We start from the raw sequence: 12,971 nt of genomic DNA, 5'->3' as shown, positions 1-12,971 counted from the left end.
AGTAATAAGCGGTGAAAAAGGAGTTTGGTTGCTGCGTTCAAGACTTATAATTAACATACATATTTAAATGTAAAAAATCTGCATGAGCTTTACCAAACATCAACTCATCTGATTTAGATGAAAAAGTAATTTGATTAAAGAGACTTTGAAACCTAATTTCAACATTTTAATTATTTAAACCAACACATGTGTTTTGGGGTCAATTACGTATTCCACACACCTTATTCTTGGTCGGAATAATCCAATAGTACGGCCGATTGTGCTCCCTTCTGTGACAAAAACCCTCTAGACTGCACAAAGGACCACAATAAAGAGTCCACACCAGTTTACACAAAGTTAATCTGTTTAATAAAATCACTCTTAGGAGTACATTGATTCAGAAACAGATTGACAAAATATGCATGACAAAATCTGCATGATCCAAATCCTAAAACCAAAACAATATATACACTGTCGAACAATATACTGTACAAAATTGAGGTCACAGGTGACAGAAGAAACAGCCTTCTAGCACTTGAAAATAACCATTGGTGGCACCTGGAGCTACACACTGCTCGGGTGAAACCCAAGACTGCAATCACAGGAGTGCTCCCCATCCTAACACTGTTCTAACGCAGTCAGCAATGCCCTCTCCCAAAGACTACGTTCTACCGCTAATGAATGACGGCCATATTTTCTGTGTGTTCATCATCTCCTCATGAAGTTCTTCTCCAGAGACGCTTTGGTGCGCTGAATGGAGTGGATGTTCCTCTTCACTCGGTCCTCCAGTGAGGAGGTGGCTGCACTCTCCAGCTTCATGTTGCTGAGGGGGAAGGAACACGTTTTAGTACGGTGGCCTGTGTATGTTTATGTGTGTGACGTGAGCGCAAAGGATTCAGAGAGAATGTGCTAATGGGAAAATGCTTATGCCAGAACGTGTGAAGATTTGCTATGTGACAAGAGTTCACCGTCACTTAATGTTAAATATTTTCATTATAATAAACAATCACTACTGTAGTTTACAATATTGCAATTAATACAATAATATAAATGTATTTTTTACGTTTACAATACGTTTGAATTTGATTTTTCCGTTTTTGAATAGTTTAGGTATGGTTGGTTTCAAATCGTAAAGGTTTACGATTGAAAGAATGCAAGGTATACCAAATAAAGAACATAGCTAGAAACATATTTGATGAAGACTTACTGAATGAATCCAGCATGGCGGACATGCTTGACACTTTGTTCCTGTTCCTTCTCCTGCTCCTCTTGCTTCTTGTATCTCTTCACATTGTCCATCCTCTCTTCATCCCTCTGCTTAGCAAAGCCCATCATCTCCAGCCTTTTGTTCTCTAGCTCCTCAGCCGAGAGTTGCCTGCGATGACAAATGACGGCGTGTTATAATCAAACTCAATGGAACGGATTCAATGAGAACAGGTGATAAGAGTTTAAAAACGGTTTTGTGACCGCACTAAGCAATACCCTCGAAAATGAAACATCATTTAACAAAGTCACCTCTGTTAGATCGCCATGCTAGCTAGTGTGAACACATCTGTGATGCTAATTAGCATAGTCTCTCAAAATGTATTCTTTGAAAATGATAGTGTTATATTTATATTAATGGCGGTTTCAACCCCAGATTGCGCCAGCCAGCTCATCTGAAGCAGTTAGGGTTAGGTGTCTTCCTCTGGGACACCTCGACCCTCAGCTACGAGGAGTCTGTAGCAACCTACCTACTAGTCATCCGCTCTACCTCCTGAGCTACTGACGCCCATGACAATATGTGGACTTACTTGGACCGATGGCTCTTCTGTCTCTGGTACCGCTCCTTCTGCGGGCTAGCAGGTCTGCGGTGGACCTTGCTGTCAGAGTGGTGGTGGGAGGAGTGGTTTTCTGTGCCGTTCCGGTTGGGAGACCGGGACCTGCTTCTCTCCCGACGGCCCGGTTGGGAAGAGGGAGCCGCGGACTGGTGAGGTCCACTGGCTGGTAACTGAAAGGGGAGGAAATAGTTTTATCCAACCGTTGGTCCGGCAGTGACGAGATAATTACTCAAACAACAAACGGTGTTACTCACTAGAAGTCCATAGCCGGGAATATTCTGGGAGTTCGGCCTGTCAGTGTGTCGGGATTTCTCTTTTTTGGAATGTGATCTAAGGATAAAAAAACAGATATCATCAAGATTTATCGTGAAACAAGCAACACTTCACGGCTACACACCAAAAAGCTTGTATGAACTCTAAACGCCTGTACATACTAGTGTTGTCCTCGACTAAGAATTTGCATCATCGTATCTGATCCTTCAGGGCAGACCCAATGTTAACTAACTGTCTAATCATAGAGGATTTTTTTATATATATGCAGCTACTATGAGCCTTATGCCCTATAACAGGGATGGGCAACTGGCGGCCTGCATGCCCACTCAGCCCGCACATAATTAAAAATAATAATAAATAAACTATAATAATAATAATAATTGATCGAGTTACAGAAAACTCGTTCAAGAAACATGAGAAGAATTCATAGAATTCAAAGGCAAACCCATTCGTCTAGTTTGCTTAGAAGCGATATCAGTCATTAAAGATATCCACTTAAGACGCCACTACAACTACTACAACTGCTTGTTGGGTTTGAGTTCATTGAGTTGTTGCACTTAATGTTGGGCCACTGTTTTTCAGTTTTTTGACTTCATTGAATGATGATGTATGTGAGCCCTTTGCACTGATAAAAATACTGACCATTCATGTGGCTGTTTGAGCATGGAAAACATGAAATGAATGTATGTTGGTTCAATTAACATACCGTACATAGGTTATGATTCTGGAAGATTTTTTAGGTAGTGGCCATCGCCAAAATGCACCAGAATACAGGAAATCATCTACCAAATTCAAAATGATGTAGCTTCTCTCAGCTCACGTTTAGTTGAAGTGTGCAGTCATGTGGCCCGCCGATGGTGATGATAAAAAATGTGGCCCTCTTTACCATGAAAGTTGCCCATCCCTGCCCTATAATATAGACCACAATGGTAAAAGACTGCATCGATAAACAGAATGCAGAAGAGTTTGCCCCATTACAAATATAACATTTATTTATTTTCAACATTGCATTTCAGCGACGGCTAGGGAATAAAATGAGGCACTGTCCAATTTAGCAGAACTGCGTAAATGCACATTGTGTGTCCTTCTGGCCTTAATGTCTGAATGTCCTCTTCTTCAATAAGAAAATTATTGGACGATGCCACTACCTTGACACAGAGGGATTACTCTGTCGTAGAATTGATTCCTTTGAGATCCAAGGTCCTCGATCGTACCTACCCATGTTTTCTGTGGACTTCCTCCTCCTCAGAGCTCGAACTCGTGGTCCTTCGTTTGTGTTTCTTCTCCTTCTTCCTTTCCTTGTCTGCTCTCCTTTCCTTCTTATCCTTCTTCTTTTTCTTCTTCTTTTCCATTTCCAGATTCTCTCGCAGCTGTTGAGGAGGTAGATGGGTTTAGGTAAGACAGTACGTGGCTTCGCATCGTGTACTCAATTTACTCTTCAGAGTTTAGTGAGGGGACCCGCCTGATCTGAGACATTTTATAAAGTCATTTATACACCATGCATCAAAACCAAATCAACATTGGCACGTTGTTATTTCACCCCAAAAAAAAGGATAACTAGCAAATCAATTGGTGGTTGTAACTATTCAAGCAATTCTAACACAATATTTTAAAAAAAAACATTTGTTACCATCTTACCATTGCTTTAATTTTCTTCATTTTCACTGGATTAGTCAAGACTTCCCTCTTCTTCTCCTCTTCTCGTTTCCTTCAAATACCAAAACAGAACACAGATTAACACAACCGAATAACGAGGACGGTAATGTACATATAAAGCCAGAAACTGCACAACTGACTGGTTGAAATGTAATTCCAGCTACTCCACATTAGGCGACAATAAGAAACCCATTATATTGAAACAAGTCGTACAGTTAGGTATGATATAAATTGAATACTTACTAAACAGAATGGATGTGTATAACGCTGTCATCATTTAAAACATTGTTTTTAAATTGTTTTGTGTCATGAAAAACACAAAAGGTTCAACATGGTATAACACGAGTCACAGGTCTTGAGGGCCATAACAACAACATTTAAAGATGACGACAAGTACTGACCTGATTTCAAAGAGCGGGTCTTCCCTGATCTTGGCCTGCAGGTCGAGGGTGGAGGCGGGGGTGGTGGGGTTGAAGATGGAGCCGGGCAACAGGCCGGTCTGGGTGGACGGGCCACTCTCGGGCTCCTCGAACTGCTCTGTGATCTGCTTGTCGATGGGACGTCCCATCAGATACTCATCTCTGGACACCTGGCCGGCTGGCCCCTGGTACATCCAGTCCAAGCGGTCATCCTTTTTCCTGTTGGGGGGGGGGGGGGGGGGGGGGGGGTGACACATGTAACAACATTAGATTATGTTTTGTTTACCTTTTGTGTCATCTCCCTAGAAATAAGCAATTGTTTAGACTGAAGAGACGTTTCTTTCAAATACAAATACGCTACCAAACACAAAAGGTAGCATTCTTTTGGGTAACATAATACTACACCACCGATCAATATTGTCGGCATACGATTTGATAGGGAGCATAGATTGTATTACTGACTTGAGAGCTCCGGTCTCTTGAGCAAACTTGGTGATTTCTTCTCTGGCTCGCTCGTCCTTCAGCTCCTTCTGGAGCTCCTCGATCTTCTTCACCTCCGCCTCGTGTTTTTGCTCGGCTTTCCAGACCCTTTCTATGTTTTTCATAGTCTGGGGATGCCAGCTCTTCTTCAAATTCTGTTTTGAAAGAGGAGGACATGGTTGGTTTTGTCGTGGTACACATTATATAACGTGGCTAACGTTAGCCTGCTGTTTACGTTATTACTATCAACGGTGATTAAAGTTACTACTTACGAGATCGCCGCCTCCCATCTTGACGAAGTTTTGGTGCGATCCTACTAAGAAATGGTTTAACACAGATGTCTGATGACGGAACGAGACTGTTTTTAAACGAAGTTAACCGATTATCATCGGCCAGTTAGCTTCCTCTACTTGTGCTGTACTTGTATTTACTTCCGGTTATGTCTAATACTTTTTCCGGTCTCGTCAAAAAGTCTCGGGGTGTCAGCTGTTTCTGATGGTCGTTCAAATATGGTTGCAGGGACAAATCTAAATCTATATTAAACAAAAATGATATTTTAATGTATATATGTTGGATAGATACCCATAGTTTAGGTTATATATATATAAATGTATTTATTTATTTATTTATATTGATATATAAATATATGTATATCTTTACATAACAAAGAGAGAGTGAGAGAAAAAGAGATTGATAATATTATAGATCTGTGTGTGTGTGTGTGTGTGTGTGTGTGTGTGTGTGTGTGTGTGTGTGTGTGTGTGTGTGTGTGTGTGTGTGTGTGTGTGTGTGTGTGTGTGTGTGTGCACGTGTGTGTGTGCACGTGTGTGTACATACGTGTGTGTGTGTGTGTGTGTGTGTGTGTGTGTGTGTGTGTGTGTGTGTGTGTGTGTGTATGTGTGTGTGTGTGTGTGTGTGTGTGTGTGTGTGTGTGTGTGTGTGTGTGTGTGTGTGTGTGTGTGTGCGTGCGTGTGTTTGTGTGTGTGTCTGTATGTGTATGTGCGCACGTGTGTGCGTGCGCACGTGTGTACGAGTTTGTGTGTGTGTCCGTGTGTGCGTTGCGTTGTTGAATGGTGTGCGCTTTATTTTAAACTGATGCATGCTGCACATTTATGGTTTGTGTGTGTGTGTGCTTGTGTGTATATTTGTGTGTGTGTGTGTGTGTGTGTGTGTGTGTGTGTGTGTGTGTGTGTGTGTGTGTGTGTGTGTGTGTGTGTGTGTGTGTGTGTGTGTGTGTGTGTGTGTGTGTGTGTGTGTGTGTGTGTGTGTGTGCGTGTGTAAGTGTTTCTACTTGTTATAGATTTACCTTATTTTGATCATGTAAAACATTAAGCACATTCACTGTAGCATTATCGTTTATTCAATAAGATATTTGTATTGATAAAAAAAATACAAACAGCTATATTTTGGTACATAAATTATTTATTAAAATATCTAAAATATCTAAAAAATACCCCGAAGCAAACAGAGATCAATTCTAATATTGTTCTTTGACAAACATCAAGGGAAGAAAAACATTAGCCTATGATAACAATAGATATTACAATGGTAAACAATTGACAAATATGAACTACTTTGCTCTCATTCCTTAGTTTCTATTAATTAAGTTCAGTAAAATAGAGCGTCTAACATGTATCATTCCCTAATTCAAACGGTATTATTGTCATTGTTAAGTCTTTCTTTGTTTACATATGTCCTAATACTATTAAACCTGTAAAGATGCTTGCATTTTCTGCTACGCAACTATGGTGCCTATAAAGCAATCAACTGATCAAATGCTATTAGTGTTGTAGTGGTTAAGTAGTTTAATTCCCTCTTAAGTATTCTTTATTCAGACAATGTTCATTATCAATATCCTTGAACTATTATGGTTTCATGTTGAATTCACATAGTGTTGATGACATTCTTCAGTGGTATTTTGAATTCCTTTAAATGGACTCGGCAGAGTCAAAAGACTATCATTCACAAAGAGGATTATAGATATTAATTGACATTATGACATATTTATAATTGACATATAAATAAGATGTATCCTGGAGAAGATCATTAAACACAAAATTGTCCGGTAAAATTAATAATAACCGAAAACAAAAGTGGTTTAATTCAGTCATTTTCATTCATTTATATTTTTGGTTAAAAAAAAAAACATGTTCAGCATTTCAACTGAAATAAAATTGCATGTTCTATGCATTTTAAATTCCAGTAACATTATATAAATTCTCATATTTAGTTTGCTATGGCAACAGGATGTTGCCATTGCACTGCAAACATGTTTTCTTCTCAAATGCCATTTCACTGCATAAAGATACAATGCCTGAATGTATTACATATAGTGGAACAATATAAAATGGCTAATTAAACTTCATTAAAGTTATTTTCCAATATCCAGTGTCGTACAATTAAAAGATGCAGTAACTACAGTAATGTAGTAACTGGTTGTTTAATGCTCACAAGAAACGAATTATCCGCCCTGACATAAATGCTGCTAAAATTTGTAACATGAAATATATAAGAACCGTGCATCGGCCATAATGCACTGTTCATATTTGCTCAAGTAACAGTGTTGGTTACCTATTTTCACTGAACACACACATCACCAAATCCCCCTCAGGTTAAATTATTCCAAGTCTTAATATATGTTCTATTGATAACAGCAGCAGTGGAAGTCCTAGGGACATGGGTTGGCTCCAGCGTGGAAAGGCACTTCATTTGGACTAGATAGAAGAAGGCGCGCCTGTCGAGTCTGACATCTTGTCTAGATTCACTGTGTCTACAAAGCCATGGTCAATGGCTCATTCGAATGAAACCATCTGTTAACAGACCTTTGCCGACCTTGCACATAACATATGTAAACATTTTCTAATTCCTCTGTCCGTTGATTATAATAATTATATTTTTTTTCCGAGAGTGTCTCTAACAAACCTCTAGCTATGGGAATAGTCTTCGAATGAATTAATTTCTGACTAAAGAGCAGGAGGGATAATCAGATGGCACAGATGCCACGACAGCAAAGGCCTTTGTCAGACATAAAGAGAAGTAACAGTCGAATGATAATTCAATTCTTTAAAAATGCAATGATGTAGTTAGCCGGACGATCCTGTTCAGTTTGAGACCACGGGATCAGTCTCACACTTCATCTTGGCGGGCTGCTCCGCCGCGTCGGCCGCAGGCGCGTGGGAGGAGGGCTGAGGGGGCGTCGGGGTATCCAGGCCCTTCTCCATCCTACCTTCTCCGTTCACCCTCTCTTCCCCCTGCCCCGGTGAGGACTCGTGCGTGCGCATGTGCTTGGCCAGGTGGTCGTTCCGCATGAACACCCTGGGGCACAGCGCGCAGCTGAACTTCTTGGCGCCGGTGTGTGTCTGTAGGTGGCGCTGGAGTTCATCCGAGCGGGTGAACCTTTTGCCGCAGAAGAGCCAGTTGCAGACGAACGGGCGGTCCCCGCTGTGCCAGCGGAGGTGGGCCTTCAGGTGGGAGGTTTTGGCGTAGGCCTTGCCGCAGCCAGGTATGTGGCAGTTGTGCATGTGCTTCCTCCGGCCGTCGTCGGTGCTCTGGCCCATCTGCTCGGCGTGAACGCAGTTGGGGCACCGGCAGACCGCCTGGCCGGCGCCTCTGGAGGAGGCGCGGCGCTGGGCCTTGGGTCGGGCGGCGCCCGCATTGTCCTGAGGTTCCTCCAGGGAGAAGCGCTCCTGTTGCATCATCTCCTGGCCCAGGGGCTCCATCTTGAAGCCGTCCTGCTGGAAGAGGTGGGCCGAGTGGCAGCCCGGGTCGAGCTGAGCCGGGGGCAGGGTACACAGCTGGGGCTCGGAGCCGTAGTGCCCCAGGGAGGACTGGAGTCCCATGGAGACCCCCGTGCCCACGGAGGGGAGACCCACGCCCTGGCCGGCCTGCAGGTCCATCCAGCTGCCCGGTCCGGTGTGGAGGTCCCACCAGGAGGGAATGTTCATGTCGTCGGAGCTGCCACCGGGCGGCGCTGTTCTGAGCCAGGGCTCGTACGGGTGGGCCATGGTGGACACGTCTACTGCAGGCGAGAGATTGATGATGGGAGCCCCCGGGGATTCTCGGGTTCGTGTTGTTCGGCGGGATGTCCACAGAGAAGTCGTGCCTGCAGGGGGAAGAAGAATCGAGACGGGGGCTTGATGTGAGATGGATGCATCACGAGCAAAGTGTAAAACGCAATTCAACGTGTAACTACGTCCCAACAATCAGACGCCTTGTGTGTGTTTGCTTGTGTGTTTGTTTAGGCGAGTACAAACTCCTATCAGAGGGATTCCGCGCAAGCGCTTTAATCCCCCAAATCCACCTACCACATAAAACCACCGCCCCAGAACACACCCCCAGTTCTCACGCAGCGTGGCCGTGGGGAGATAGGTGGGGGGGGGGGGGGGGGGGGGGCTGGTGGATGTGGGGGGGGGGGGGGGGGTGGGACATGTCCAGACAGACACCAACCACAAGGCTCTGCTGCCAGGTACTTCCCATGGAGAGGCGGTCAAAGAGAAGTGCAAAGACAACAACATCGCCAAGCAGAGACGGAGTGAGATAAATGCTAGTGAGACGAGGGGGAGGGGGGGGTGGGGGTTGAGGGGGGGGGGGGGGGGGGTTGGAGGTGAAGAGTGAGGGGGGAGTGTTGACAGGAGCGCAGTTTGGTAAAGGAAGGAGACCCAGGGAGGTATGGCCGCGGGCCAGAGCCTATTTGTACGTCTCTGAGGTTTGAGGAGATCAAGCTTGGCAGACGGAGGAACCTGTTTTTTTTGTGAATCACACTTGATTTACAACAACAAGCCTCCGGGCAACGCGAGGGGGAAGGGGGCGGGTAGGGGGAGTGAGGCATCGTAAAAAGGCCCTGCCTCGGACAGACTGGCGACAGAGAGCATCAACAGTCGCGGCCTGACATCATTCAGGAAGCTCACGATAAGAGGACAGCAATAACAAGATGGGAATTACTTAAAGCGAGCGTTTACGCTCTGAAACGGCAGCCCGTCCGACCGACACAGTCCAGGTATCTACTCACTGGATGAAGCTTTTCAAGAACTACCACCCCCACACACACACACACACACACACACACACACACACACACACACACACACACACACACACACACACACACACACACACACACACACACACACACTCACTAACACACACACACACACACACTCACAATCAAAACAAACACACACACACACACACACACACAAACACACACACACACACACACACACACACACACACACTCACTAACACACACACACACACACACACTCACAATCAAAACAAACACACACACACACACACACACACACACACACACACACACACACGCACGCACACACACACACACACACACACACACACACACACACACACACACACACACACACACACACACACACACACACACACACACACACACACACACACACACATATATCAAAGGTGAACTAACTGCCAAGTGGAATTTAGAAATTTGACTTTACGTCTAGAACCTTGGGACCAAAACTTCTCAACGCTTTGGCCCGCTCCAGACAAGTCCTGGCACTAATCTGTTGACCTCTACTCCTCATCAACAATTACCTTTACTGCAGGAAACTGTAAAGTAATCTCAAGGCCTTTTTGCTGTTGAGATCCTAGGGCTTGATACCCTATCAGAGGGTTGAATCTGCAGGAACAATTGAGGGGGCGACTAAACGAAATCCCGGGATCATTTGTCCATCAAAGCCAGCTCGATCTCGGCTTGATTTAAAGGTCAAATCTCTACTCTGAGCACTGATGTGTTTTCGTCAATGCATTCCTGACCCACGGCATCACACAGATGTTACCCAACAGCACGCCCCGGCCTTGCACAGGGGATGCGTTCCAGTCGTAACGAAATTGTGAAGCAATTAGTTTGGAATTCTCAAGACGAAGAGTGCGGTGTACCTGCTCTGTAATTTTTGGGGAATGCTCGTTAGACGGGAGAACGGAATGAACCCCTCTCCCCTTCCTTTGGCCTCCCCTCCATTTTTGGGACCCGTAAACAAACAAAGTGAGCAGCGGCGTCCACCTCCTCCTCCTCCTCCTCCTCCTCCTCCTCCTCCTCCTCTTCCTCCATTCATAAAAGGGCTGGCCAGACTCCCAGCTCTCAAGGGAAACAGCTGGCCCCCCCCGAGGCCCTCCAGGCAAACAGCGACAACCGAGGAGGAAGAAGGTATGGAGAAGGCGGACAGTGCAGGGGTCGTAAAACCTGCCCGGCCACGATCCGGCTCAGCCCCCCCCCCCCCCCGCTTTACAAGTCTGGAGGAGAGAGGAGGCACGCGAGGGTTGGATGGGTGGGGGGGGGGGGGGGGAGACATCGCAGGAACATGTAGGACGGCTCCTCTGGCTGTGATCATCTGGTCGCTGAGTAAGGAGAGGGCACCCAGCAAAGTGGAGCGAGGAGCAGATTTAGAGTCGGGATTTATGTCTCGTAATAAATCCAAGAGTTTGGGCGGGTGGGACTCGGTTAAACATCTGCACTTGTTCAACTCTGAAGATATCTATATTTTAACATTCATGTTATAACATTGAGAATGTTCTCTGGAAATGACTTTCTGTTTTCTATTTACATTATAACATTGGTATTACAGCACTGAGACTATCATGTCTCAGTGTTGTAATATGAATGTTAGAATGTAAATCGAGTCATTTCCATAATAATGTGTGGAAGGTTTTGAGGATGTAATCACATCCCCAACCCTTGAGTCGTTGAAATGGTGAAGGCCGATACTGTCTATGAATGCGGCAGTAAATATTAAAATGCTTTGACCTAGTTTAGAAACTGTGATGCAATGCCAAAATGTTCAAGACATCAACAGCTGTAACATTTACCAGTTAAGTTAAAGGCCTGTTTGAAGCATTGAGGCCTGCATTTAAAGTTCTATACAAATATTAGCCCTGCCATTAACAGAATTATACTGTATTCAAAAGGATTGGTGTAAATGATATCATTGAGATACGATGAAAAATCTGCCTTATTAATGTGAAATTTGGAAGTTTATTTGAATCAATACCGTAAACTAACCTCAGGCAGGCTTAAGTAAACTATGAGGAGTTTGTGTGTTGATCTATGTTTAATAATTGTATTTCTTCTCTTGAGACAACTTGGAGACCTACCAATTTAAAAAATAAGAAGAATTATAATCACATTATATAACAGGGTGATTTTATTTTATTTTAAATTACATAATCATGTAATTGCAAATATGTAACCATAAAATCAGGCGATAAAACAGAAATAAACCTCAAAATATTCCAAAGAATCCCCTCTCAAATAATACTGGGGGCACCATTTATTTTCAATCAGACAGATGGCATTTAATTGATTTAAGTCTAACATCATTTTTTACATTGTTTAACAATTGGCATGTCGACTTTTTGTGGTAGAAAATATTCAATAGCAAGCGGCCTCCTCACTTTTCATGACATATATACATCCTAAACTTTTGAAACTAAACCGATGATTCTGAGCCTATAACTCAAATGCGCTTCAGACAGGTCCAACCATGAGGCAGAAAACAAGTCATCATTAAATTGCATTTGTAATGAATGAATATGAATGTTGGCATGCCCGAAGCTGTAGAAAGCAGAATGAAACCACAACCAGGTGGAGGTCTTTGTAAAGCTCTTCACATGTTGACTCATTATTTATTCTTCTCAATGACAGTAAGTTCACAATGTCTATTTCCCAGTCAACATTCTATTCTCTTCTCTACTCCACAATGTTTTACTCCATTATACTCTACCCTACAATAATGTACTCTAATATGCGCTACTTTATTATACTCTTCTCTGTCATACACTTCTCTACATTTAGGGCTCTCTACTATCATCGGCTTTATTATACTCTACTCCTGTATTATACTCTACCCTACAATCATCCAATCTAATATACCGTATTATACTACATACACTAATAGGCCTACACTTCTCAACTATCCTCTACTTTATTATCCTCTACTCAACTGTATGGTACTCTCCCCTATCATACTCTACTCTGTTATCCTCTATTACGTAACAATCGACTCTACTTTATATACTCTATTCCATCATCCTCTATTGTATTATCATCTACTCCACGTTATGTACTCTTCTCTATTACACTCTTCTCTAGTAGGCTATTCCCTACTTTATTATCGTCTACTCTTATGTATTATACTCTACTCTATTACACTGTACTGTACTATATTAGTCGAGTAACTCTTCTCCAGTTGACAGGTCTATTATCGCCAGTGATGCTCTATTTAAAATGACTTGCACTGATTCAACATTCTTGCGTTCAGGTGAAACAACGACTACAGCACGACCTGGTCTTCAGCATAAAGCAACG

General features: G+C 43.5%; 2 protein-coding genes across 2 annotated transcripts; both read right to left on the bottom strand.

Annotated features, from left to right (window-relative positions):
* Positions 1-207: 207 nt before the first annotated feature.
* Positions 208-5,079, bottom strand: cwc25 (CWC25 spliceosome associated protein homolog). Its single transcript, XM_056586994.1, has 9 exons — positions 4,900-5,079; positions 4,610-4,782; positions 4,130-4,366; positions 3,711-3,780; positions 3,291-3,442; positions 2,054-2,129; positions 1,773-1,969; positions 1,187-1,354; positions 208-802 (listed from the first exon to the last, which is right to left on the bottom strand). Exons 1-9 carry the CDS (start codon positions 4,915-4,917, stop codon positions 688-690), a joined length of 1,206 nt encoding a protein of 401 aa, XP_056442969.1. The 5' UTR covers positions 4,918-5,079; the 3' UTR covers positions 208-687.
* A 967-nt stretch (positions 5,080-6,046) lies between these two features.
* LOC130379877 (transcription factor Sp6-like) lies at positions 6,047-8,631 on the bottom strand. The gene has a single exon (XM_056586998.1). The coding sequence runs from the start codon at positions 8,629-8,631 to the stop codon at positions 7,729-7,731; it is 903 nt and encodes a 300-aa protein (XP_056442973.1). The 3' UTR covers positions 6,047-7,728.
* Positions 8,632-12,971: the final 4,340 nt, after the last annotated feature.

Source organism: Gadus chalcogrammus, chromosome 3 (assembly GCF_026213295.1).
Source record: "Gadus chalcogrammus isolate NIFS_2021 chromosome 3, NIFS_Gcha_1.0, whole genome shotgun sequence".
Lineage (NCBI taxonomy): Eukaryota > Metazoa > Chordata > Actinopteri > Gadiformes > Gadidae > Gadus > Gadus chalcogrammus.
Note: the sequence above shows the minus strand (reverse complement) of the source record. Positions and strands in the feature narration are given on the sequence as shown.